This window comes from Xyrauchen texanus, chromosome 26, assembly GCF_025860055.1.
Source record: "Xyrauchen texanus isolate HMW12.3.18 chromosome 26, RBS_HiC_50CHRs, whole genome shotgun sequence".
NCBI classification, from domain to species: domain Eukaryota; kingdom Metazoa; phylum Chordata; class Actinopteri; order Cypriniformes; family Catostomidae; genus Xyrauchen; species Xyrauchen texanus.
In genome coordinates, this window is record NC_068301.1 from 9,770,481 (window position 1) to 9,791,753 (window position 21,273).

General features: G+C 36.6%; 2 protein-coding genes across 6 annotated transcripts; one reads left to right on the forward strand and one right to left on the reverse strand.

The window, feature by feature from the left end:
* Positions 1-363: 363 nt before the first annotated feature.
* LOC127620218 (lens fiber membrane intrinsic protein-like) lies at positions 364-4,205 on the reverse strand. 3 transcript variants are annotated; one of them, XM_052093361.1, is made up of 6 exons: positions 4,067-4,205; positions 2,564-2,749; positions 2,004-2,078; positions 1,464-1,613; positions 822-956; positions 364-689 (listed from the first exon to the last, which is right to left on the reverse strand). In XM_052093361.1, the coding sequence occupies exons 2-6, from the start codon at positions 2,736-2,738 to the stop codon at positions 628-630; spliced, it is 597 nt and encodes a 198-aa protein (XP_051949321.1). In that variant the 5' UTR covers positions 2,739-2,749; positions 4,067-4,205; the 3' UTR covers positions 364-627. The 3 variants fall into 3 exon arrangements, with proteins under 3 accessions (XP_051949321.1, XP_051949322.1, XP_051949323.1); XM_052093362.1 differs by lacking the exon at positions 4,067-4,205 and adding an exon at positions 3,194-3,327; XM_052093363.1 differs by lacking the exon at positions 2,004-2,078.
* A 2,482-nt stretch (positions 4,206-6,687) lies between these two features.
* Positions 6,688-20,015, forward strand: LOC127620149 (upstream stimulatory factor 2-like). 3 transcript variants are annotated; one of them, XM_052093263.1, is made up of 11 exons: positions 6,689-7,172; positions 9,294-9,337; positions 9,462-9,577; positions 9,885-10,004; positions 12,018-12,174; positions 14,172-14,259; positions 14,516-14,560; positions 15,053-15,111; positions 15,805-15,899; positions 16,001-16,129; positions 17,671-20,014. In XM_052093263.1, exons 1-11 carry the CDS (start codon positions 7,135-7,137, stop codon positions 17,752-17,754), a joined length of 975 nt encoding a protein of 324 aa, XP_051949223.1. In that variant the 5' UTR covers positions 6,689-7,134; the 3' UTR covers positions 17,755-20,014. The 3 variants fall into 3 exon arrangements, with proteins under 3 accessions (XP_051949224.1, XP_051949223.1, XP_051949222.1); XM_052093262.1 differs by having other exon boundaries at positions 6,690-7,172; positions 9,459-9,577; XM_052093264.1 differs by lacking the exon at positions 14,516-14,560 and having other exon boundaries at positions 6,688-7,172; positions 9,459-9,577; positions 17,671-20,015.
* The last annotated feature ends 1,258 nt before the right edge of the window (positions 20,016-21,273 follow it).

Below are 21,273 nucleotides of genomic sequence, written 5' to 3' on the forward strand. Positions count from 1 at the left end.
GGTGCTTAGGTCAAAACCAAGCGTTTCAGACAGAGCATCAGAGGCAGGGAGCAAAATGATCATATCAGATATCTATATATTTAAAAAAGAAAATGTACTAACATTATCAGTGGACCTCAGGGAAGATAATAAAACTAAATGTAAAAAAAAGAGAATTTCATGACCACTTTTAATAAAATGTAATTAAATGAGATGTATTTGCATTATCATGTATAGCAAAATATTAACAAAGTGGTGTTAAATTTAAAGGAAGATAGCATGCTTTTCAATCAAACCAGTTTACTAAAGGTTTGGTTTTGAATTATAAAACAATAACTCAAGACTAATGAATCACATTTTTACACACAAAAAAATTTTTTGGATGTGGAATTTTATTGAAAAAATTATGAAAAGTGAAATAAACATTGTGGAGACTGGCATATTTATCTGTGCAGAATTATACAAATATATTTGCATGTGTAAAAAGTCTTTAAAAACTGTTCTTAAACTATCGAAATATTCATGTTTCACTGTATTTTTGCAGGTTAGTGTGTTAAGACATGAAGATATGTTGAAATAATTGGATATTATATTTCCTCATATGAACAGGTCCTGATGATTGCCAAGAAGCTTTTCTGTCTGAACAGTTTAGCGATTTCCAACCACCCTCCTTGATTCATACATTCTGTGGGCACACATGTAGAATATCCCTGCAACAAAAAACACCTTATAAACACTTGTCTGTATTATGTCCCATCAGTTCCTATGAACTTTGTTTGACTAATATAGTGTACCTTAAAATCCCTGCATAAAAGTAAATCTATGAGACAACATTCTCTTACCTGCAAAAAAGGTCATGAGCATGGCCACCCAGCCCAGTATGTAGGACCAGGAAAAGCGCCAGTCTCCGAAACGTTTGCCAAGGAAGCTTAGGGTTACGCCAGTGTATATCGCCATAGCCAGCAGCACAAATAGAGCTGTACAACGCATGTAGAGAAGAGAAGTTCCAATAATGTACCAATAATGTGGAAAGATTCAGTGCAGAGAAAGTTCTTTAGGCACAATATTTGACTGAAATTTGCCAAGTTGGCCATGTTCTTGGATCAAGATCCTTATTGGTGTGTGTGTGTGTGTGTGTGTGTGTGTGTGGGCATGTTTATGTGGTTTACGAGCACAATTTTTTGGGTTACAAACTGGTAATTACAAGGGTATTATGCTATAAATGTGGTTTACATTATCTAGTGTCCCCATAATTTAAATAGCTTAAAAAAACATATTAATCAATGTTTTATTGAAACTTTAAAAATGCAGAACGTTTTCTGTGAGGGTTAGGTTTAGGGGTATAATCTATAGTTTGTATAAAAATAATTATGTCTATGGAAAGTCCTCATAACGATAGGTAGACCAACATGTGTGTGTGTGTGTGTGTGTGTGTGTGTGTGTGTGTGTGTGTGTGTGTGTGTGTGTGTGTGTGTGTGTCTTACTGGAAATGAAAAACATGATGCTTGCAGCAAAGGAACGACTGAACCTCTCAAAGGCCGAAAAATGAGCAAATGAGAGGATGCCTGCCATGATGCCAGCAAAGCATGCCATTCCTGATAGGATCATGAATGCCCGTGTGGCATTCCAGTATGCTGGGGATGTAGAGAAGAACTTATCACAAAAAAACGATATAGATATACTGTATATGCTCCTCCACTTCTTATCCTAAACAGTCTTTCTTGTTGAAAAATAACATTTTGAAGAGATAGTTCACTCAAAATGTAAAATCCTGTCATCATGTTGTTCTAAATCCATACAAAGGGTTGTCAGGCAAAATGTTAGCCTCAGTCGCCACTCACTTTAATTGTATAAAAAAAAAATGCAATGAAAGTAAATGGTGACTGAGGACAACACTCTCCCATGGGAGGTTGAGTAAACGGTGACAGAATGTTTTGGGTGAACTAACTAATATTGTGATATAGTTTTTGTCTCTTGTTTTGATTTTCTCATTTGATCTTGAAAAACTGTCCCTGCATAATCACCTTGAACGAGCCAGAGTACAGCTCCTGTAATCTCAGATGCCGTCTTATGAGGCAAGTGGTTCAACTTTGGAGAACCTGTTCAGAATATGACTTTGCAAGGCTCAGGCAACACAAACCAGTGTAAGGAGCTCAGTTTATGAAAAAGAATAAACCACTGCCATCTGCAGGCACGACGGGTCCTGTTTCATCTACATGCTCATGTATAGTTGACAAACTTCTCAGCAAAAAAGAAAAAAATTCTGGGAAACTATTTTGTCTTGTTTTCCAGAAAATATCTAATTCTTTAAACAAGCATAAATCTAAAAAAATGTTGTGAGGTTACTTCTTTGAACGGGGTATCGGCCAATCGGTCAACAAAATACATTTAATTTAATATACATTCTCTGAAAACCAGTCTTATTATCTCATACAATTTAGCAATTTACAATTTATCTTGTCTGAAGGACTCTATATATGACTTATAAATGAAATCAGCCTTAAAATTTTATATGTGACATCACAAACATCAATGTGATCCTTTTGACGTTTTATGGGGTTTGCATGAACAAATTTCCCCTTACCTATGCTTGCTGTCTGCATGTAGCACTTGTTGGCCATGCAGTACCTCCACAGGCCCTGGTGGGCATAGCTGCCAGAGAGGCGGTACTGCATCCAATAGTCTGTTGCCGTGGAGACCACTAATAGGATGTTCCCCACAATGGCACAGAACAGGCCACCACCCATAAAGCTGTACATCCTGACACACGCTGTGCCCATGCAAGGAGATTTACACAAAACAAACAGATAGAAGTAATAAAAGTTATGCTATTACACATACAGTTGTGTATACACAAATTAAAAAAGAACTCACAAAATAGTTGTGAGTGTAGTTTGAGAAAATGTAGTCTGACATCTCATATACATAAATCAAACAGCATTTTACCCTTCTAAACAGGATTTGATTTTAAGCGTAAATGAAATTCTTCTGGAAAGTTGACATGGAAATGCTAAACTCCATCTAAAACTATTTTAAACAGCATTTTGCTTTCCTTTATAATTATTATTCCTATAAAAAATGTATAATTAATATGCATACAACTTTTATGACCTCATAATTGAAAGACTTCATGGATCAAGGACACACCCAAATAATTTAAATCCAAAATACTGATGTTGATAAAAAAAATAAAAATTGTCATGGGTCAACTAACCATTATTCAATATAAGGAAACGGAGAGATCCATCTTTCACAGAAACATCAGAACTATATATGAAGTTTAGATAAAACACATTTACAAAGTGGTCACTGCAAAAAAAAATAAAAAATTCTTACACAAAATTTTTGTCTTGTTTTCCAGGAAAAGATACACACAAAAAATATTTTAGTTTTTTTTTTTTTTTTTTAAGATTTACGCATTTCAATCTCATTACAAAATTCCATCAAATTAAACTGTCATTTTCTTTACTAAATTAATAAAACTTACCATTTTTAGGTTTTTCCATTTTATTTAGTTTAAGATTGCTGGATTCAATTTGATGGGAATTTGTTATTAAATTGAATTGCATACAACTTAATTTATTATTATTATTATTTTATCTTAACATTCCTAAAACGAGATACAAGATGTAATTGGCTAGCAAATTGACAGCATATTAAGTCTTGTTTTTGAGAAGTCTATTTATAAAACTATTTTCCAATGTGGTAAGAAAAATAAACTTTACAAACAAGGATGTGTTTCTTACCCAATTGGCAGATTTTTTTCATTATTTATTTTTTAAGTAGCCTATAAAGTTAACTATATTTTGTTATATTTCTCTAAAAACAAGACTTAATAGCATGTCACTTTGTTTGCCAAGTACAATGTATCTTGTTTTAGGATGTTTAGATATTTTTACTGGAATACAAAAATACTGATTAAGAAAATAATCGATTTTGTGTACATTGTCTTTAATTGCCACATGCATTTAATTTTTAACTACTTATTCCTTTCACATTGCATTGATGGTTCAGTGAATCAACCATCCATATTTACAGAGCATGGCACATATAAGCAATTTACTTTTATACATTTTTCATCACCTACCTTGTTGCTTCTGAGGCAAATCCCTCTTTGCTTATCCTCTAGGCCAAGAGGGAGTGAGAGAGTGGATAGGGAGAGAGAGATGTTAAGAACCTCCCTCAACTGAGGTCTAAAAAGTCAACCACTGTTGCTCTTTTTTGTTGATGCGACAAAATCCTTTAAAAGCTACCTCCTCTGTACACGAAACAAATACACTTGAACTGGTTAGAGCAGGGGCCCTCAGCATGCCTGATGTCAATGGTTCTTCTTTTGTTTGAAGAGTAGACTGTTCTGTAGCTGCTTTTATTCAAAAGATATCTATGGTGCATTGGTCAATGCAAAATGCTGAGTTGCATGCTCGCTTTGACAGGGACCACAGCACGGCTGCCCAGTCATACCCATAGTTGAAAATTCAATAACCCCAATGTCTAAAGTTTAATGATCAGGGAAAATTCCTTGTTGATAACAACTGTCTGTAAATATATATATATATATATATCAATTTAAATGAATAAACAAAGTCAATGTTTACAAAAGCTCATGCAGAGAAGACAAATGAATATGACTCATTTTTTGTTGGGATATCAGTTTTGTGATCATCAGTTGAAGTGTTTAGGCATACTGTTTTTTCAAATACTCATTACTGACTTGATGTAACTCCCTGCAATTGCTTAGTTGGGGGTACATTATGGCTGTATATAAATGAAACGAATATGGACTATGACTTTTTCACATAACCACATATACAGCATACAGAATGGAAATAACATAAAATGTTAACATAAAACAAAAATATTGTATGGTAAACATGGTATAAGTAGATATGTAGGACATTCTTCAACACATTGGAGACAACTCTGCAAAATACTTGGACACTTGCATTTTCAGGACATTTTTTAATTTAGTTTTGGGATAAGGAAAAGCATCTTGTATTAAATGTAAGGGTGTTTACATTCATAGGGTACAATGGGTACAAATATATCCAAAAGTGCCTTTTACCCCCCCTGGGCATCTGGCAAGCATCTGGCAAGTCTTGAATGTATTTGCATTAGTTGACAAATTTTGCCCTATAATCATTGCCCCTATATTTTTTGACACAATTGTGGAACTAGTACCTGAACTAAAAACAGTTCCTTGTAGAAGTAAACCCGTTCAGACAGAATTCCAACATTTATTTCCCAAGATGTGACGCAAGTACGTAAAGTATTTTCTCAATCTTGATACAATTTGTGACCAGAAAAAAGTTAATTTTACTTAAGGTGTGCCATTTTGCCCTGTTGTACCCTATTGGGAGAACACGGAGAATTACAGTACATTTCAAACAAGATTTAATAACATCAGTATATGGCCTGCAATCATTTTTGGGGTGTGTTTTGTTCTGCCAAATAATTTGCAGCATGCACAAAAGCCACTTCACTTCTTCACCAGGTTTGTACTGAAAGGTTTTATTTTGTTCAGGAGGTTGTCTTGTGAGACATTGAGGTATTAGTAGGCTAATACCAAAAAAGAAAATGGATTCTACGCTCATCACAATCCATCACTCAAAGTTGAATTGAATCTTAAACAGTTCAAGTGCTGCTGTTAGCAGTCACATAATAAAGAGATAAACTAACCATACAACTGCAGCTATACAGCCCCCATAAAAACTAAATGTCCTTGACAGCTTAATTCTCTGGAATTTAGGGACTTAATTTATTTGTCATAGTGATTTCCCACTAATATGTCTCATTAAGTTTTCATAAATTACGAATTAAAAAATATGTATATATATATATATATATATAAAAAAAAATTATGCATGTGTAATATATATGTGTGTGTGTGTGTGTGTGTGTGTGTGTGTGTGTGTGTGTATGCATGTGTGTGTGTGTGTAAGTGTGTGTGTGTATGTGTGTGTGTGTGTGTGTGTGTGTGTGTGTGTGTGTGTGTGTGTGTGTGTGTGTGTGTGTGTGTGCTTAAATGAGTCTGACAACAACTAGCTGTGCATTTCACCAGCTCAATTCGCCATGTAGCACAACCTCGTGTCCAGCGTATTGCAAGTTATTGCGAACAAACATTTCTAACAGCGACCGAAACCTTTATTTTCTTCATCTAGACATTTTATATATTTTTATCAAACAAACGGTTGCCACCTTGGCAAACATCGAGGTATATCTGCTTATTTTAATCACGCCAGATGTCAGTGATTAACACATGCATGTCTGATTCTCGCCCCTTGCCCTTCCATTCGTGTCATGTGGTGTGACCAAAAACACGGATTGGATCTCTGGGGTCACCTGAGAAAAATCACCACCTATTCTGATTTCTTGGTTCCCTCGTGTTGATGTGCACAACGGGGGAAAAAACACCTTTTCCGCTTCGTTTTGTTTGTGAATGTACTATATTCTGAGATTGCACGCGGGCTGGTTCTAAATGGGTACGAAGACACGAGGTAAGTTCTTCAGTTCAACACGTCATGTCCTTCCATAAGCAATGGACTAGTTTAATAGTGCTCGGTTAGAATAAAAAAATCGTATCTCCATCTGTTTTTCTGTCCCGTTCCTGTTTAACTGAGACATTTTAAAAATCATTTTGACCACATAATGTGTTTGTTGCTTTCTTTCAACCTAAACCGCACTTTTCTTTATAATATTGTACTCCACTCCATATTTTAGTAACGGCAGCGGATGGATACGTTACCAAAGCTGTACAGCGCGTTCAAAATAAGGCGAAGAAGAAAAAACAATACGCCAAATATTTAAATAATACAAGCAGTATTATCCATTTAAATGCCATAGAGCGTTAATCCATCAGCTAAAATTCGAATCTGCGACAGTCTCCACAGGTCGCTCGTGTTAAGAGAAGGGCGGAAGAGACAATAAAATCGCGCAGTACGGGGGCCAATGCAAACTGAATGAGCGCATCGGCAACCGAGGAACACCTTCCGTCTTCCTCCACCGCGGTCTCCATTTTAACTCCTCGCCCAGCCTGCACCTCACGTGTCCTGGACTGTCTTTCTCACATGACCCGTGTGTTTGTCCCCGTGATCAGAGCTTCCATCTCCCGTATTTCAAGTGTCGCTGAATATCGCATTTTAAAATCCGCTCGCCTTCATGGATATGCTCGATCAGAGCTTGGACACCTCGACGAGGTGAGAGCGCGTCCTTTATGTACGGCCACCCACAAGGCCCCTGTCAACCATTTTCTTTGCTGTTTTTACAGTCGAGCAGTTAGCAATCATCTTTTAAGTTTTATTTTCTGACTCTTTTAAGTTTTACGCATGCAATAATGCAGTCGGCTAAACGTTAGATACGTATACCACGAAGAAAAATATGCATATTTCAGCCGTTTTTACACCGATGCCCGACATATTTATATCAGTATTAGCCCGAATGCTAATTTGGTGATTTTTGTTTTTACTTTTTTTTTTTAAATCACTCTCCAAGCCGCCGGGTTACCGCATGGTTAAGCTTGGTTTGTCATGGTTTCTCCATTTTTAAATATAAAATACTCTATAAACTAGTATTTTACGCGACAGTCTCGCATTTGCCGCTCTCGAGACAAAAGCTCTTCGGCGGTTTAATGCATTAAACCCCTTCAGCTTGCAGCCAGAAGCTTATTCGTTAATTGTTCTTTTAGTCACGTGGTGATTATTTGGCCACATTTGTCACATAAAGAGAATGTTACTGTTTTTACTTGTACATTTTGTTAAAACACTTGTATCCGTTGTTTGTTTAGTGTTTTGTTTAGCAAAGGTCGCCGGTTAGTGAGTGATGGGGAGGGGGCGTTCACTGTCTGAAGTTCGTCTATATCGAGAACATGTGTGATTACTTACAACATCTTGTATGCTGTCAGTTGGAGTTTTTAATTTATTTATTATTTCGAATTTTTGCCGCTTTTAGATGATAGAATTAAAGGAATATTCCGGGTTCAATACAAGTTAAGCTCAATATTGAATACCTCAAAAATAAATTTGGACTTGAGCTTCCTTTTCTTAAAAACAATAATAAATCTGGGTTCCAGTGAGGCACTTACAATGAAAGTGAATGGTGCCAATGAGTAAATGTTGATGTACTGTTTCAAAAGTATAGCCAATAGACATAAATAATATGCACATTAACATGATTTAAGTGTGATAAAATCTCATACTAAGCCTTTCTGTTAAAATGATATCAAATTTTACAACTTCGTGGCCATGACCATGTAATGTCAGCAAACTCTAAAATGACTAATCTCAAATATTACAATAGTTTTAACAGAAGAATTAATGTAAATGCTTTTATAAAATTATAAGCTTCAAATTTCTGCCTTTTTAAACTCTCCAAAAATTGGCCCCATTCACTTCCATTGTAAGTGCCTCCCTATAACCTCGGTTTTTGCTTCTTTTTTGAAAGGGGGGGGGAGGAGTCAATATTTTTTTGTGGTAATCAACATTATGCCACAAATGCTGTCAACTGCGCTTAAAGGAATAATTCACCCAAAAATGAACATTTGCTGATATTTACTCACCCTCAGGCCATCCACGATATGTATATGACCTTCTTTCTTCATCAGAACAGGACTTAAGAGTTTTAGGAAAGTATCACAGGTTTTTAGCTTCATCCAGTGGAAGTGTGAACCATGGTCCTGGAGGAACGTTGTCTCGTTTTTTTGTTTTGTGAAAAACGAATCGCTAATTCAAACTTTATTAACTTAAAATAAATGTATTCCTGTAAACACAGAATGTCTCAAATCACTGTTGTGTGATGCCATCATGTTGCTCATTCACACGAGCATTCAGAGGATCCGCGCTGTTTACCACGTACTTCAAGAGAAAGTTAGGTCAATTCAAACAGCTACAGAGAGCTGGCGGAAGAGCCAATTTAAAGTTCAAAACGTTTTCATTTCCAATTTGTTTTTCATAATCTTATCGATTAACTTCAGAAGATATTTAATTAATCTGCTGCAGTCCTGTTGATTACTTTGATGCTGCCTAAATATGCTTTTTGGTCCGTCAACAATTGGTGTCCATTTACTTGTATTGGATGAAGCTAAAACCTGGCATACTTTCCTAAAAATCTTAAAACTGTTCTGATGAAGATAGAGGTCATGTACATCTTGGATGGCCTGAGGGTGAGTAAATTATCTGCAAGTTTTCTTTTTTGGGTGAACTATTCTTTTAACTTGTTTTCAACCCAGAATATTCCTATAAAAGCTATGAATTTGCAATAAAGGCTTGATAAAGATGATAGTTGTTTCATAAGATGACCTGAAACACTTGCTCTCTTTGCAGTCACGAGAAACAGGAAACTGAGGAGGTTGTTCAGCTACAGGAAGGTAAGTAAAAATAGCCAGCTTGATTCACTATGCAGAAAAGTACCATATTCAAGTGAATGTTTTCAATAAAAATTAGGTGCATAGATCAATATAACCCTCACATCTCTTGTGCGTTTCTCAGCAGAGGGGGTGGGGGTGGAGGAGCATACAGCGGTTACCATAGCGAGTGTCCAGCAAGCAGCAGCGTTTGCAGACCACAATGTTCAATACCAGTTCCGCACAGAGAACAGTGGTGGACAGGTCAGTATGACCTTTGACCTCTCTTCATGGGGGTGTGTAAGAATTCCAGGGTTCAAACTGGGGTTAGAGCCATAAAACGTGTCCTGGGCCACTATGTCTCTTTAATGGCTCTCATTAGTTTTATAGCACTACTACACCTTTTAAAGCATTGTGCTTTTGTAACTTAAATCCATATCATTAGATGGTGTAACTGTTGAAGAATACAAGTAATCTTATTAGCAGCCAATTTGCTTATTTACATTGTAGGAATAGGGAATAAGTGTCACATTTCTCATCTGTGTTCTGTACCTGTTTTTGGGTTCTGCAGGTGACGTATCGTGTGGTCCAGGTAACGGATGATCATTTAGAGGCAGCTGGAGATGGTGGGACTGCAGTCAGTGTGGTGTCCTCAGCTGCCTTCGCGGGCGCACATCAAGCAGTAGCACAGGTATTTACTGTTATACGCACGATGACCCATTTGCTGATTAACAGAAGCGGTCATTCCACCTTAATTTTCAAAATCTACAAACATTCAATGGATAATTTACATTTGCTGTTTTCAAATTTATTATTTTGTAGTGCGGCAGGTTTAAGAAAAAAAAAATGTATGTTACAAACTGGCAGTTACAAGGGTATTATGATATAAATGTGGTTTATAAGGACATTTCTAGTATCCCCATAATTAAAATCGCTTAAACGTACTAACCTATGTTTTAATGAAAATGTAAAATTGCTGAACGTTTTTTGTTAGGTTTAGGGGATAGGGTTAGGGAATAGAATCTATAGTATGTACAGTATAGAAATCATGTCTATGGAGAGTCCTCAATGTGTGTGTGTGAAATGTGAGTGCATATTGTGTAGCGGTGGGTAGAAATATAGATTTTCTGATGCATCGCAATCTTTATTTGAACAATCTCTGTATCCCAATATCGATCTTTACTCTATGCTGCAGCCCTCTACTACAGTGAGAGGAGGTCACCTCTCATTTGCAACCAAATTTTTAGCTATGTGACTAAAAATGTCTGTGATTTAATAGGGTGTAACAGTTCTCTGTAAGCATTGGCACCGCAGTTCACCAATGACGCATCAAGGTTTGGTGAAGGAAAACAAAGCATCAAATATACAGGCACAATTAAAACCTCCGCTAATGCACCTGTGTGGCTCTGTGGATAATCAAGCTCTGCCTGTGTTTCATGTGGGTCAACTTGATGACATCACAGTTATGCACACATTGTGTGTAGTTGAAAATGGCTCAGAGATAAGCCCCATTCGTTTCTCCTTTCTGGAAACATTTTCTTTTTGCAGTTAATTACAAAACAGACACTGTTAGACGCAAGTTCCACATACTGGTCATTTATTTTAAAAAATGCTAGCGAGGGTTTAAAGCATGCACACAAGTTTTTCCTGCTTCCTTGCGTGGCTGTGATTTATCGAGCATGCGAGCGTCAATATTGCGATTTGATTAATGACACTAAAATGCTGGTATAGTAATACATCGATACATAATTAACAATTTATATATTGAATAATATTTTTTCTGAACCATACTGAAACCATGATACAAACCAAACCATGAGAAATTTGAACCGCTACACCCCTAGTGATTAGACACTGATCAATGAGTAGTATAGCACCAGTGTTTGAGTAGTATAGTAGTGGAGTATTCATATTTCAACGCTTGTGGAGAATAAGTTGTTCTGTGAAATCCGTGTCCAAAGACGAGTTCCACATGAGTCATTGAATGTCTCTTTTAATACCGTTTCTGTTCTTTACAGTCAGTTATTGGTCAAAACAAAATAAATATTTAATTCTAATCGTGCATAGCACGGTCAAGTCTCTCTCGTTAACTTGCGGTCGTTTACAGATGCTCTTTACAGAAATGCCAGTTTTCTTATAGAGGCTGCTGATTTTTAACGTGTTCAACAAATCAATGTAAATACTTGTACATATGCAATTAAACAATAAGCATGTAACATAATATAATATATACAAAAAAATTACACATTTATTGATTGAATACATTGATGATGAAAAAGGAATAAAATATAAATAGTAAAATCATTATTTTCTTAATGTACCTAGTTAGAAGGTCTCCTGCAAAATTAACAGAATTAGCTGGAAGATAATATATTTTATATGCAAGCGAAATGGACATTATAACTTAAATATAGCCTTATTGATCAATACGAATCAAGAGCTTGTGAATTTTGTGTAAAATAAGTGTTGTAGAAGTGTCTTATCGCTGTCATTAAATTGGAATTATATCAACCCCTGCCCTCTAAAATCCAGTATTGGCATCGACTATTTAAAACCCATGTCAGATGGTTACCGTTACAGTCCAAGTGAATTGAAAAGAATAAAAAAATAATGTGTCCTTAATAAGGGAAGCAAAACAAAGAAAACCACAACAGGGGCAAAAAAGTAAAAGTAGACACAATATTTCTCTCTTTCTGTCTTTTAGGCTGTTATACAGAACCCTTTCAGTAATGGAGGCAGTCCAGCAGGAGAGACGGTGGGTGGAGAGACGCGCTTTGCCTATTTCCCAGCAGCAACTGTTAGTGATGGTACAGCTGTGTCAGTGCAGGCCACCTCTGATCCAACACTCGCACAGGCTGGAGGTCAGTTTCCAAATATGCCAAAGTCTAAAAGCTGCGTTTGCTGTTAATGCTATTTGTTGGTAATGCTGGTTCTGGTACACCAACAACACAAACAACAAACTTTTACTGCAATTCTGCTCTTAGTATTTGTATTCATTTGTGCACAGTTTGATTATATGTAATTGCATCACTAAACACATTTTAGCAGCTGTGTCTTGCATTCTGTCAACTATAAGTAAGCCATTTGTTAGTTCATTTCACATAAAAAGCACTTTGGCTCTGTGGTGCTATCATAATGTTCCTGTATGTTTGAGCAGCCCTTCCAGTCTGATACTAGAGGTCGACCAATAACTAATGTGGTGGAAAAGGCTGAGAACCAATTTTTCAGTCAGTAGTTTTACAGATTGATTTATTGTATGTTTAAAAAAATTATTCTTTGGGGCCTGGGTAGCTCCGTGGTCAAGATGCTGGTTGCCACCCCTGGAGTTCGAATCCCAGGGCGTGCTGAGTGACTCCAGCCAGGTCTACTAAGAAATCAAATTGGCCCGGTTGCTAGGGAAGGGAGAGTCACACGGGGTAACCTCCTCATGATGGCTAAAATGTGGTTTGCTCTCTGTGGGGCACATGGTCAGTTGTGCGTAGCTGCCGCGGTGGATGATGTGTAGCCTCCACTAGGGCTGGGCGATATGGAGCAAAAAATATATCTCGATATATTTTGCTATATCTCGATTTACGATATATATCTCGATATCTTTACAGGAAAAATAACCCCCCAAAAACTACTGCAAAAACAAATATGCCAAATACCACAGTCTTTTTTTATTAAAGTGCAAAGAGGTAGGCAGTTCACGTAAGAACAAAGTGCTTCTTATTATTTAACTGTAAAATAAAGGAAATACATATTGCCTTTTCATTCAAAAATGAAACAACTCAACTCAAGGTAGGCAGTGCATATATAAGAACAAAGTGCTTCTGCGACATTCAAGAAAACAAATCCCTGATTACATAAATAATAATAATTTAACTGTAAATTAAAACAAATAATACATATGGCCTTTTCATTTAAAAATAAAACAACTCAAGCTCATCTTTGCATTAACTCTGTTGTAGCCATCAACAAATAGCCAAAAAACAAGTTTGCTAGAAGCTTTGGTTGGCACCAACTTTCGGCATTCACGACAGTAGACATCTGTCTGCTGTTCATCCGACGCCTTAAAACCGAAGTATCTCCATATAATGGAGCCAGTTGTCCTTTTTTTTGAGACAAGTTCTGCCTCCGGGCTGGTTGCGGGCGACGCCATGTTGAATGAGACAACACGCGAAGGGAGGGGGAGCAAAAGCAAGGAGGCGGGGGTGAGCGGAGGCGGGAGCGAGCACAGCACAGAGAAAGCAAACTAGCAAAGTGGCGAAATCAGAATTTAATTTAAACAATATATCGATATATACGATATGTCAAAATTCAGATCGTGTTTAAAAAATATCTCGATATATTTAAAATATCGAGATATCGCCCACCCCTAGCCTCCACACACGCTATGTCTCTGTGGTAACGCGCTCAACAAGCCACGTGATAAGATGCGTGACAAATATTAACAAGCCCTAAATATGATGGGAATCTTATTTTGAAATGTCAGATGGTTGATGTGAACATTAACTGAAGGTGTGTGTGTGTGTGTGTGTGTGTGTGTGTGTGTGTGTGTGTGTGTGTGTGTGTGTCAAAGAGGAACACCGTAAAACCAATATATCGTTTTACCTCTACGTGACAGTAACATTTGCTTGACCAATTGTGTGAATTTGTGGTAGGAATATCTGTTTGGACAACTAAAGAAAGATAGGGTAGTTTATGCCTTTTTTATTATTATTTTAAAGTTAGTTTAGTTTTGCAATGCCCTTTGCAATCACCACTGATTAACTACAGCATTTTTCTAGCAAAGTTTTTAAATGACCAAGTTTTTAACCTTGCAGCCAATGATAATTCTTGCAACGCTTTATTGGACTTTTCCAAACTTTCCCTTTAGGTCAGTTTTACGTGATGATGAGTCCACCAGATGTTTTACAAACTGGCACACAACGGACCATCGCTCCTCGTACGCACACTTATTCCACGTATGTATTGATCATTGGTTAACCTCCCTCCCATTTCCAGTCTGCACAGCTGGCATCCCATTTAAACCTACTGCTATGTACTTAATTAATTGATCTCCTTCTCCTTATTTACTGCAAAATGGCTCAGATAGAGAGTGTAATTGAAATGGAGTAAATATATAAATATGCAAGTATTTTCCCAGTCAGTTTGAGTGCTAACAATATTAAAGTCAGAAAAACAATCAAAAAATGTGTCCCACTTGCCTGCCGTCCCCAGAGACCTTGGTGACCGTGAGACTCTTCAACACAGCAGATCAGACTGGTGAGGAAGACCTTTTACATCCCCCCTTCACCCACCAGCCTTCTTCCTTAATCTACCACTGAACTAGCCCATTAATCGCTAGTGAGCAGCCTTTAATTTAAATTCTAATGTAGAGTTTTACTGATGTGTTTGATGGTGGTGTTTGAGTTTTCTTGTTGGTACAGAGACATCAGATCGTAGGTTGACATAAGATCTAGCTTCTCAAAAATAACACAAGAAAACATGAAAAGGGTAAATGTTCCTTTCATGTGGAAAAAAGCACATCACAGATTTAATTTCATTAAAAGGTCTGAAGTTATTTCTTTCCTAAAATTCAGAGTGAGATTTTTATTTGTGTGATGTCAGTAAATGGGCTCGTGAAATATTTTAGAAAGGCTTCAGAGGTGTTAAGTCATGTAGATATATTTAGGATTTATGTATTTTAAAAGTGCAAAAATAGCAAGCTTAACCATTTTAGTCTCGTATCTTTCTCTTTTCTCTGTACTTGCGCAGGAAGATTGATGGCCCCCGGGCACCTCGTGATGAGAGGAGGAGAGCACAGCACAATGAAGGTAATATTAATTCATTATTCACATCTACAAGAGGGTCAGTACGTCTATTGGAGTTCATCATTACACTTAGACAATTGCCTTGGAAACTAGTCTCCACAAGATGACTATTGTTTAAAAATTACCAATGCACAACCTGCCGTTTAAAGGGATAGCTCACCTGAAAATGAAAATTCTGTCATCATTTATATCCTATTATAACATCATTCATACCCATATGAACACAAAAGATGTTCGGCAGAATGACTGAGGCTAAAATTCTGCCTAGCATCTCCTTTTGTGTTCCACAGAAGAAAGGAAGTCATATGGGTTATGAACAACATGAGGGTGAGTAAATTATGACCGTATTTAAATTTTTGGGTGAACTATCCCTTTGAAAGCCAACATAAACTGCGGTTCGCAACCTGAGAAAGTTCGTAAGACTTGTAGATTAGTAAGAGGGATTTGTGATGTCAGTAAATATGAATATGTGTCAGTTGTGGAACATTATGCGAGAAAATTGCAAAGACAAGCATTTATTTTGTTTAGAAAATCTTTCACCCATAAATGCACAATAATTCCAGGAGTGTGAAATAAGAAAGTAAATGGGGTCCATTTTGATTTCATGTTTACTTTTAAGTAATGCAGTGTATGTAATGAACAGTTAAATTTGGAGCTTTGCATAATTTTAATTTTTTTGTACATGTATTTCTACAGTTGAAAGGAGAAGAAGAGACAAAATCAACAACTGGATTGTCACTCTGTCGAAAATTATCCCAGACTGCAATATGGACAATACCAAAACAGGAGCGGTACAGAATTTCCATAACGCCAAATCTTTTAATGTACTGATTTGTGGATATGTATCTTATTTCCTCCTGTCAATCTTAATGAATTCTCTGTTTTTCTCTAGAGTAAAGGAGGCATCCTATCTAAAGCATGTGACTACATCAGAGAACTCCGACAGACTAACCAGCGGCTGCAGGAGAGCTATAAGGATGTGGAGAGAATACAAGTGGACAATGAGCTACTAAGACAACAGGTACATCAGCTAGAGACCTTCTTTTCTCGAAACATTAATCTCAAGCAACAGAAATGGTAAGACAAGAGTGCAACTGAAGGAAACAATGCAGAGGTCACAAAACAGTCGTTTTTAATAGTTGAACTTTACACAGTGTCTTGGGGTGCTTTCACAATTGGTTAGAATTGCTTGGACCAAACCAGAGTTCCTTTCCTACCCCTCTCGCTGCCCCTGCTGGACCGTGTTCACATCATATTATTTGGGTTCGAACTGCGGTCCGATTATGTTATCAACGTGAGTATGAGCAGCTGTTTGCCACTGTAACTAGTTAAAAACTTGAAGACGTCACTGTGTTAAGTGAAGTAGTAATGTTTATTTCTTTGGACTTACTATGAAAACTTGCCATGCACATAACCACAGTTGTGTTTGTCACCTGCGGATGCATTTAATGTTCAATGATGTGATGAATATTAGCGTTTGTCTGCCGTGAGTCCACGGATGCATTGCAAGAGATGAGAAGAAAGTGACCTGGACACAAGCAAGTAGGAGAAATGCATTATACCATAATTGCAATCGTGAGTCTGCAAGGACGCAAATTATAGAAGTTGTTCGCAATTTTGGTAGGATTGCATTCATATCAGCAGCGAACTGTACCAGAGTTCACAAGTGGACCGGTGCAGTTCCCGGGTGCGCACAAAGTTCGGAAAACGGCTTTCGCATTATCCAAACAAACCGAACTTTGGCAACATTCACAAAGTGCTAGTGTGAAAGCACCCTTAAAACATGGCATTCATAGAGACTCGACGCAAAGACCAAAGATGCCCTGATCCATGTGTAACGATACGATGCATAGCCTCACGATACGAGCACCCACAAAGGTTTTGCTCAAATGTATTCAAGAATTCAACATCTTTGAAATCCTAAATGCCATTAAAGTGTCTGACGTTGGAAATAAAAAAGCAGAACTCTAAGTTACTTAAACAACAGCCCTGCATTTTTGTTTGATTGTTGAAAAAACTAATATGAACTCCCAATTTTCATGTTTTATTCTTGAGTTTGTCTACACCTTAAACATTTATATTTGTATAGCACTTTTCACATTACACAATCCACTCAAAGAGGAAGCTTTCTAGAAGATCACGCCTTGTCTGAAAGCCACCTGTAAACAAGCTGAAGTCACTGTAGCAAGGAAAAATCTCCTTTCAATGTTATTTAGTGAAAAAAAGAAAAGGGTGGGGTGCTAGAGGAACCTGACTTCTGGTTTTATGATATATGTACATAGTACAATATTATTTAGCGGCTTGAGCAAAAACCGATCGGCACACGTACTTTTTTTGCACCTCTTCCCGTTCCGAGCAAATATTTATGTGATTTCATATGAATTAATATATCATGTAATCAATTCAATTACTTTTTTTATATATAAATCAATCGACTGACCTAATTCTGATTTGTGGAATTAGTGTTATAGGAGTTGTAAAATGTGTTTTACTGAAATTAGGTGAATCGTTTATTGAGCAGAATGGCACATGGTAATATTTTGAATGTCCATTGTCCTACAGATTGAAGACCTGAAGAACGACAATGCACTGCTCCGAGCTCAACTACAACAGCATGGCCTGGAAATCAGTGAAAGTACATCATAATGACAAAACTAGAAAAAAACATGAACAGAAATAAACAGTCTCTACAACAAAGCTCGAAGTGGAGACAAAACCCTAAATGACTCTTGATCACATCTCATTACAGACTTAAGATTTTCAGCAACTCTGTGGGGAATGAATGCTTGTTTGAAACACAGACACACATTCTTATGGCAAGAGACTCTTTGACAGCAGCGAAAAATAATGTCTGTTGTAAAAGCACTCTGTTTTCTGCTTCACTCCCATGAGAACTCAAGAACCCGGACTCATGCAAATATGGAATCACCCACCCCCTCCATAAGTGTCACACTTATCTTTGTTCTAGTTTGAATATTGGGATTGTGAACCAATTATATGCCTTCCCATGCCTAATATCCATCTTTTGTTTTAAACCGTTTAATTTTGTGGATTTTATTTTTGCTACAAAGTGCAAATTTTACTACTGTTTCTGATATGGCAGAAGGTCTTTTGAAGGGTTTTTCGGTATTGTATTTATTAGCTTTCAAAAGAAATTATGCTGCAGGTATATTAAATCTTTGCATTCGGTGTAAAGTTGAAATGTCAACTTCAACGAAGTTGTCAAGCAGCCTAAACCTTTTTTTTTTGTTTTGTTTTTTTCTGCTCTGCAGTCTTTCCCTATATCGGATTTAAGATTATCAGACTAATCATAGATTTGACAGTGGCACATCAAAACTATATGCGTTACAGTGAGTTTACTTAAAATGCATCTGAAAGTACATATTAGATGAGATAACTAAGACATTTTCATTTTCTTAAAACTGCAAGTGTATAGCATTACGTACAGTTTTCAGAGTACATCATATTTAATGCACTGTGATTTAGTGAAGGAAGATGAGTAGCTCAGGGTTTTGTGACACAGGAAAATAGCAATGCCTCTGGAATGCCCCCCCTAACCTTGTAACCCTGCACCTTTTTTGCCCTTTTTGGCTTTACATACTAGATTCTAAACATGTACTGTATATATCATGTATTTCAACCAGTTGTTCAAATGTCATTGAATTTTACAGTCCTAATTTCCAAGCTCAATTATCTACATCAACATAGTTTTAAAAAATAAAATGGAAAATGCACAATAAAAATGTAAAGAATTGGTACTGTTAGTGTTTTTGTTCATTTTGTTTTTATTGGTAATCTTCCATTTTATTTTCCATTTTAAAAACAATTATAATTCATATTTAACCGCAACATTGTTTTGAAAAATTAAATAGAAGACGAGCTATAAAAATGAACAAAAATCACTACATTATAAGAATGTACAATTTATATGAGCTTAAATGTCTGACAGCAACATGGTTATTATTGCTGAAGAGCAATGCATAAGGAAACCAAACATCAAAATCTAACAGTGATTTATTTCCTCTCCTTGTTAATTATAGTCCTTAGCAATATATCTCTAAAGTTTTAAGGACAATTCAGGCCTTCAGATCAATTCAACTTCAGAGGATTGATGTAAAATTAGCAGATAAAAAAATTTGACCTAAAATATTATGTGATCAGACCTCCATTCACATTGTGAGTTTCATTTATTACACAGCAATACAAAGAATGAACAGATAAACCCTTAACACTCTGTTCTCTTTATCTCTTTTTTTAATGCTAAACTTGAATGACTATTGATTGATATTTAAGAATAGTCTAATGCACTGGTGCTTTTTAAACCAAATTATAGAAAGAGGAAAAAAACAGAAGAAAGAGTGTATTATTCATGTATGTCTAGTTATTCATTTAAGAACCCTCAGCATGGCATTTTAACCACTGGTTTGATTGCTATAAGCTATACTATACAGTTGCTTTGTTTATACTTGATGACTGTTGATGTTTATGTATGTACTTATATGCAAGATGAAAACAGAGATACAATGTGTAGATTATTTCTTTGAAAGAAAAAAGTTTTAAAATAAATTTTAAATAACTCCCATGAACATCCATAGTTTCAATGCTACTGCTGCACTGTATTCATGCAAAAAGACAATTTCGATGTAGTCTAGGAAAAGTGCATAATATCAAGTAGTACAGTAGGGGACTTCATTAGGAAGTTATACAGTATATGAGCTGATGACGTGAGTGGGTCATAATTACATCAACACGACTCGGTAAGAACAATCTTGAGTAATTTTAAATGCTTTGTAAATATTTATTAGTTCACAGGTATAGGCATCCATAGTAAGGGTTTTACATGTATTTGCTGCATATTTTAAGAATAGTTGTATCTACATTTACCATACATTTAATACAATATTATACTTGTTATACAATACATACAGTACATCTGGAAAGTATTCACAGCGCTTCACTTTTTCCACATTTTGTTATGTTAAAGCCTTATTCCAAAATGGATTAAATAAATTATTTTCCAAAAAATCTACAAACAATACCCCATAATGACAACGTGAAAGAATTTTGTTTGAAATCATTGCAAATTTATTAAAAATCAAAATCAAAACAAAAAAATCACATGTACATAAGCACTCACAGCCTTTGCCATGACACTCAAAATTGAGCTCAGGTGCATCCTGTTTCCACTGATCATCTTTGAGATGTTTCTACAACTTGACTGGAGTCCACCTGTGGTCAATTCAGTTGATTGGACATGCTTTGGAAAGGCACACATCTGTCTATATAAGGTCCCACAGTTAACAGTGCATGTCAGAGCACAAACCAAGCCATGAAGTCCAAGAAATTGTCTGTAGACCTCCGAGACAGGATTGTGTCGAGGCACAGATCTGGGGAAGGGTACAGAAACATTTCTGCAGCATTGAAGGTCCCAATGAGCACAGTGACTCCATCATCTGTAAATGGAAGAAGTTTGGAACCACCAGGACTCTTCCTAGAGCTGGCCACCTGGCCAAACTGGGCGATCGGGGGAGAAGGGTCTTAGTCAGGGAGGTGACCAAGAACCTGTTGGTCACTCTGACAGAGCTCTAGCGTTTCTATGTGGAGAGAGGAGAACCTTCTAGAAGAACAACCATCTCTGCAGCACTCCACCAATCAAGCCTGTATGGTAGAGTGGCCAGATTGAAGCCACTCAGTAAAAGGCACATGACAGCCCGCTTGAAGGACTCAATTTTTTTTTTCTCATGGTCTTATCTCTTGCCTGAATGCAAGCGTCATGTCTGGAGGAAATCAGGCACCGCTCATCACCTGACCATTACCATCCCTACAGTGAAGCATGGTGGTGGCAGCATCATGCTGTGGGGATGGTTTTCAGCGGCAGGAACTGGGAGACTAGTCAGGATCGAGGGAAAGATGAGATCTTTCATGTTGTCATTATGGGGTATTGTTTGTAGAATTGAGGCAAATAATGAATTTAATCCATTTTGGAAGAAAGTGCTGTGAATACTTGCATTGTAAACACATATGATTGTCATATGTGAGGAGTCTAATGACACATATTTTTTTATTTTTTTTTTTTTAAATGTGGTAAATATTATGTTTAGTACAGAAACTAAGACTCTGAAATAAAGGATTGACATCAGTAATGCTTCATTGTTGTCTTGTCTT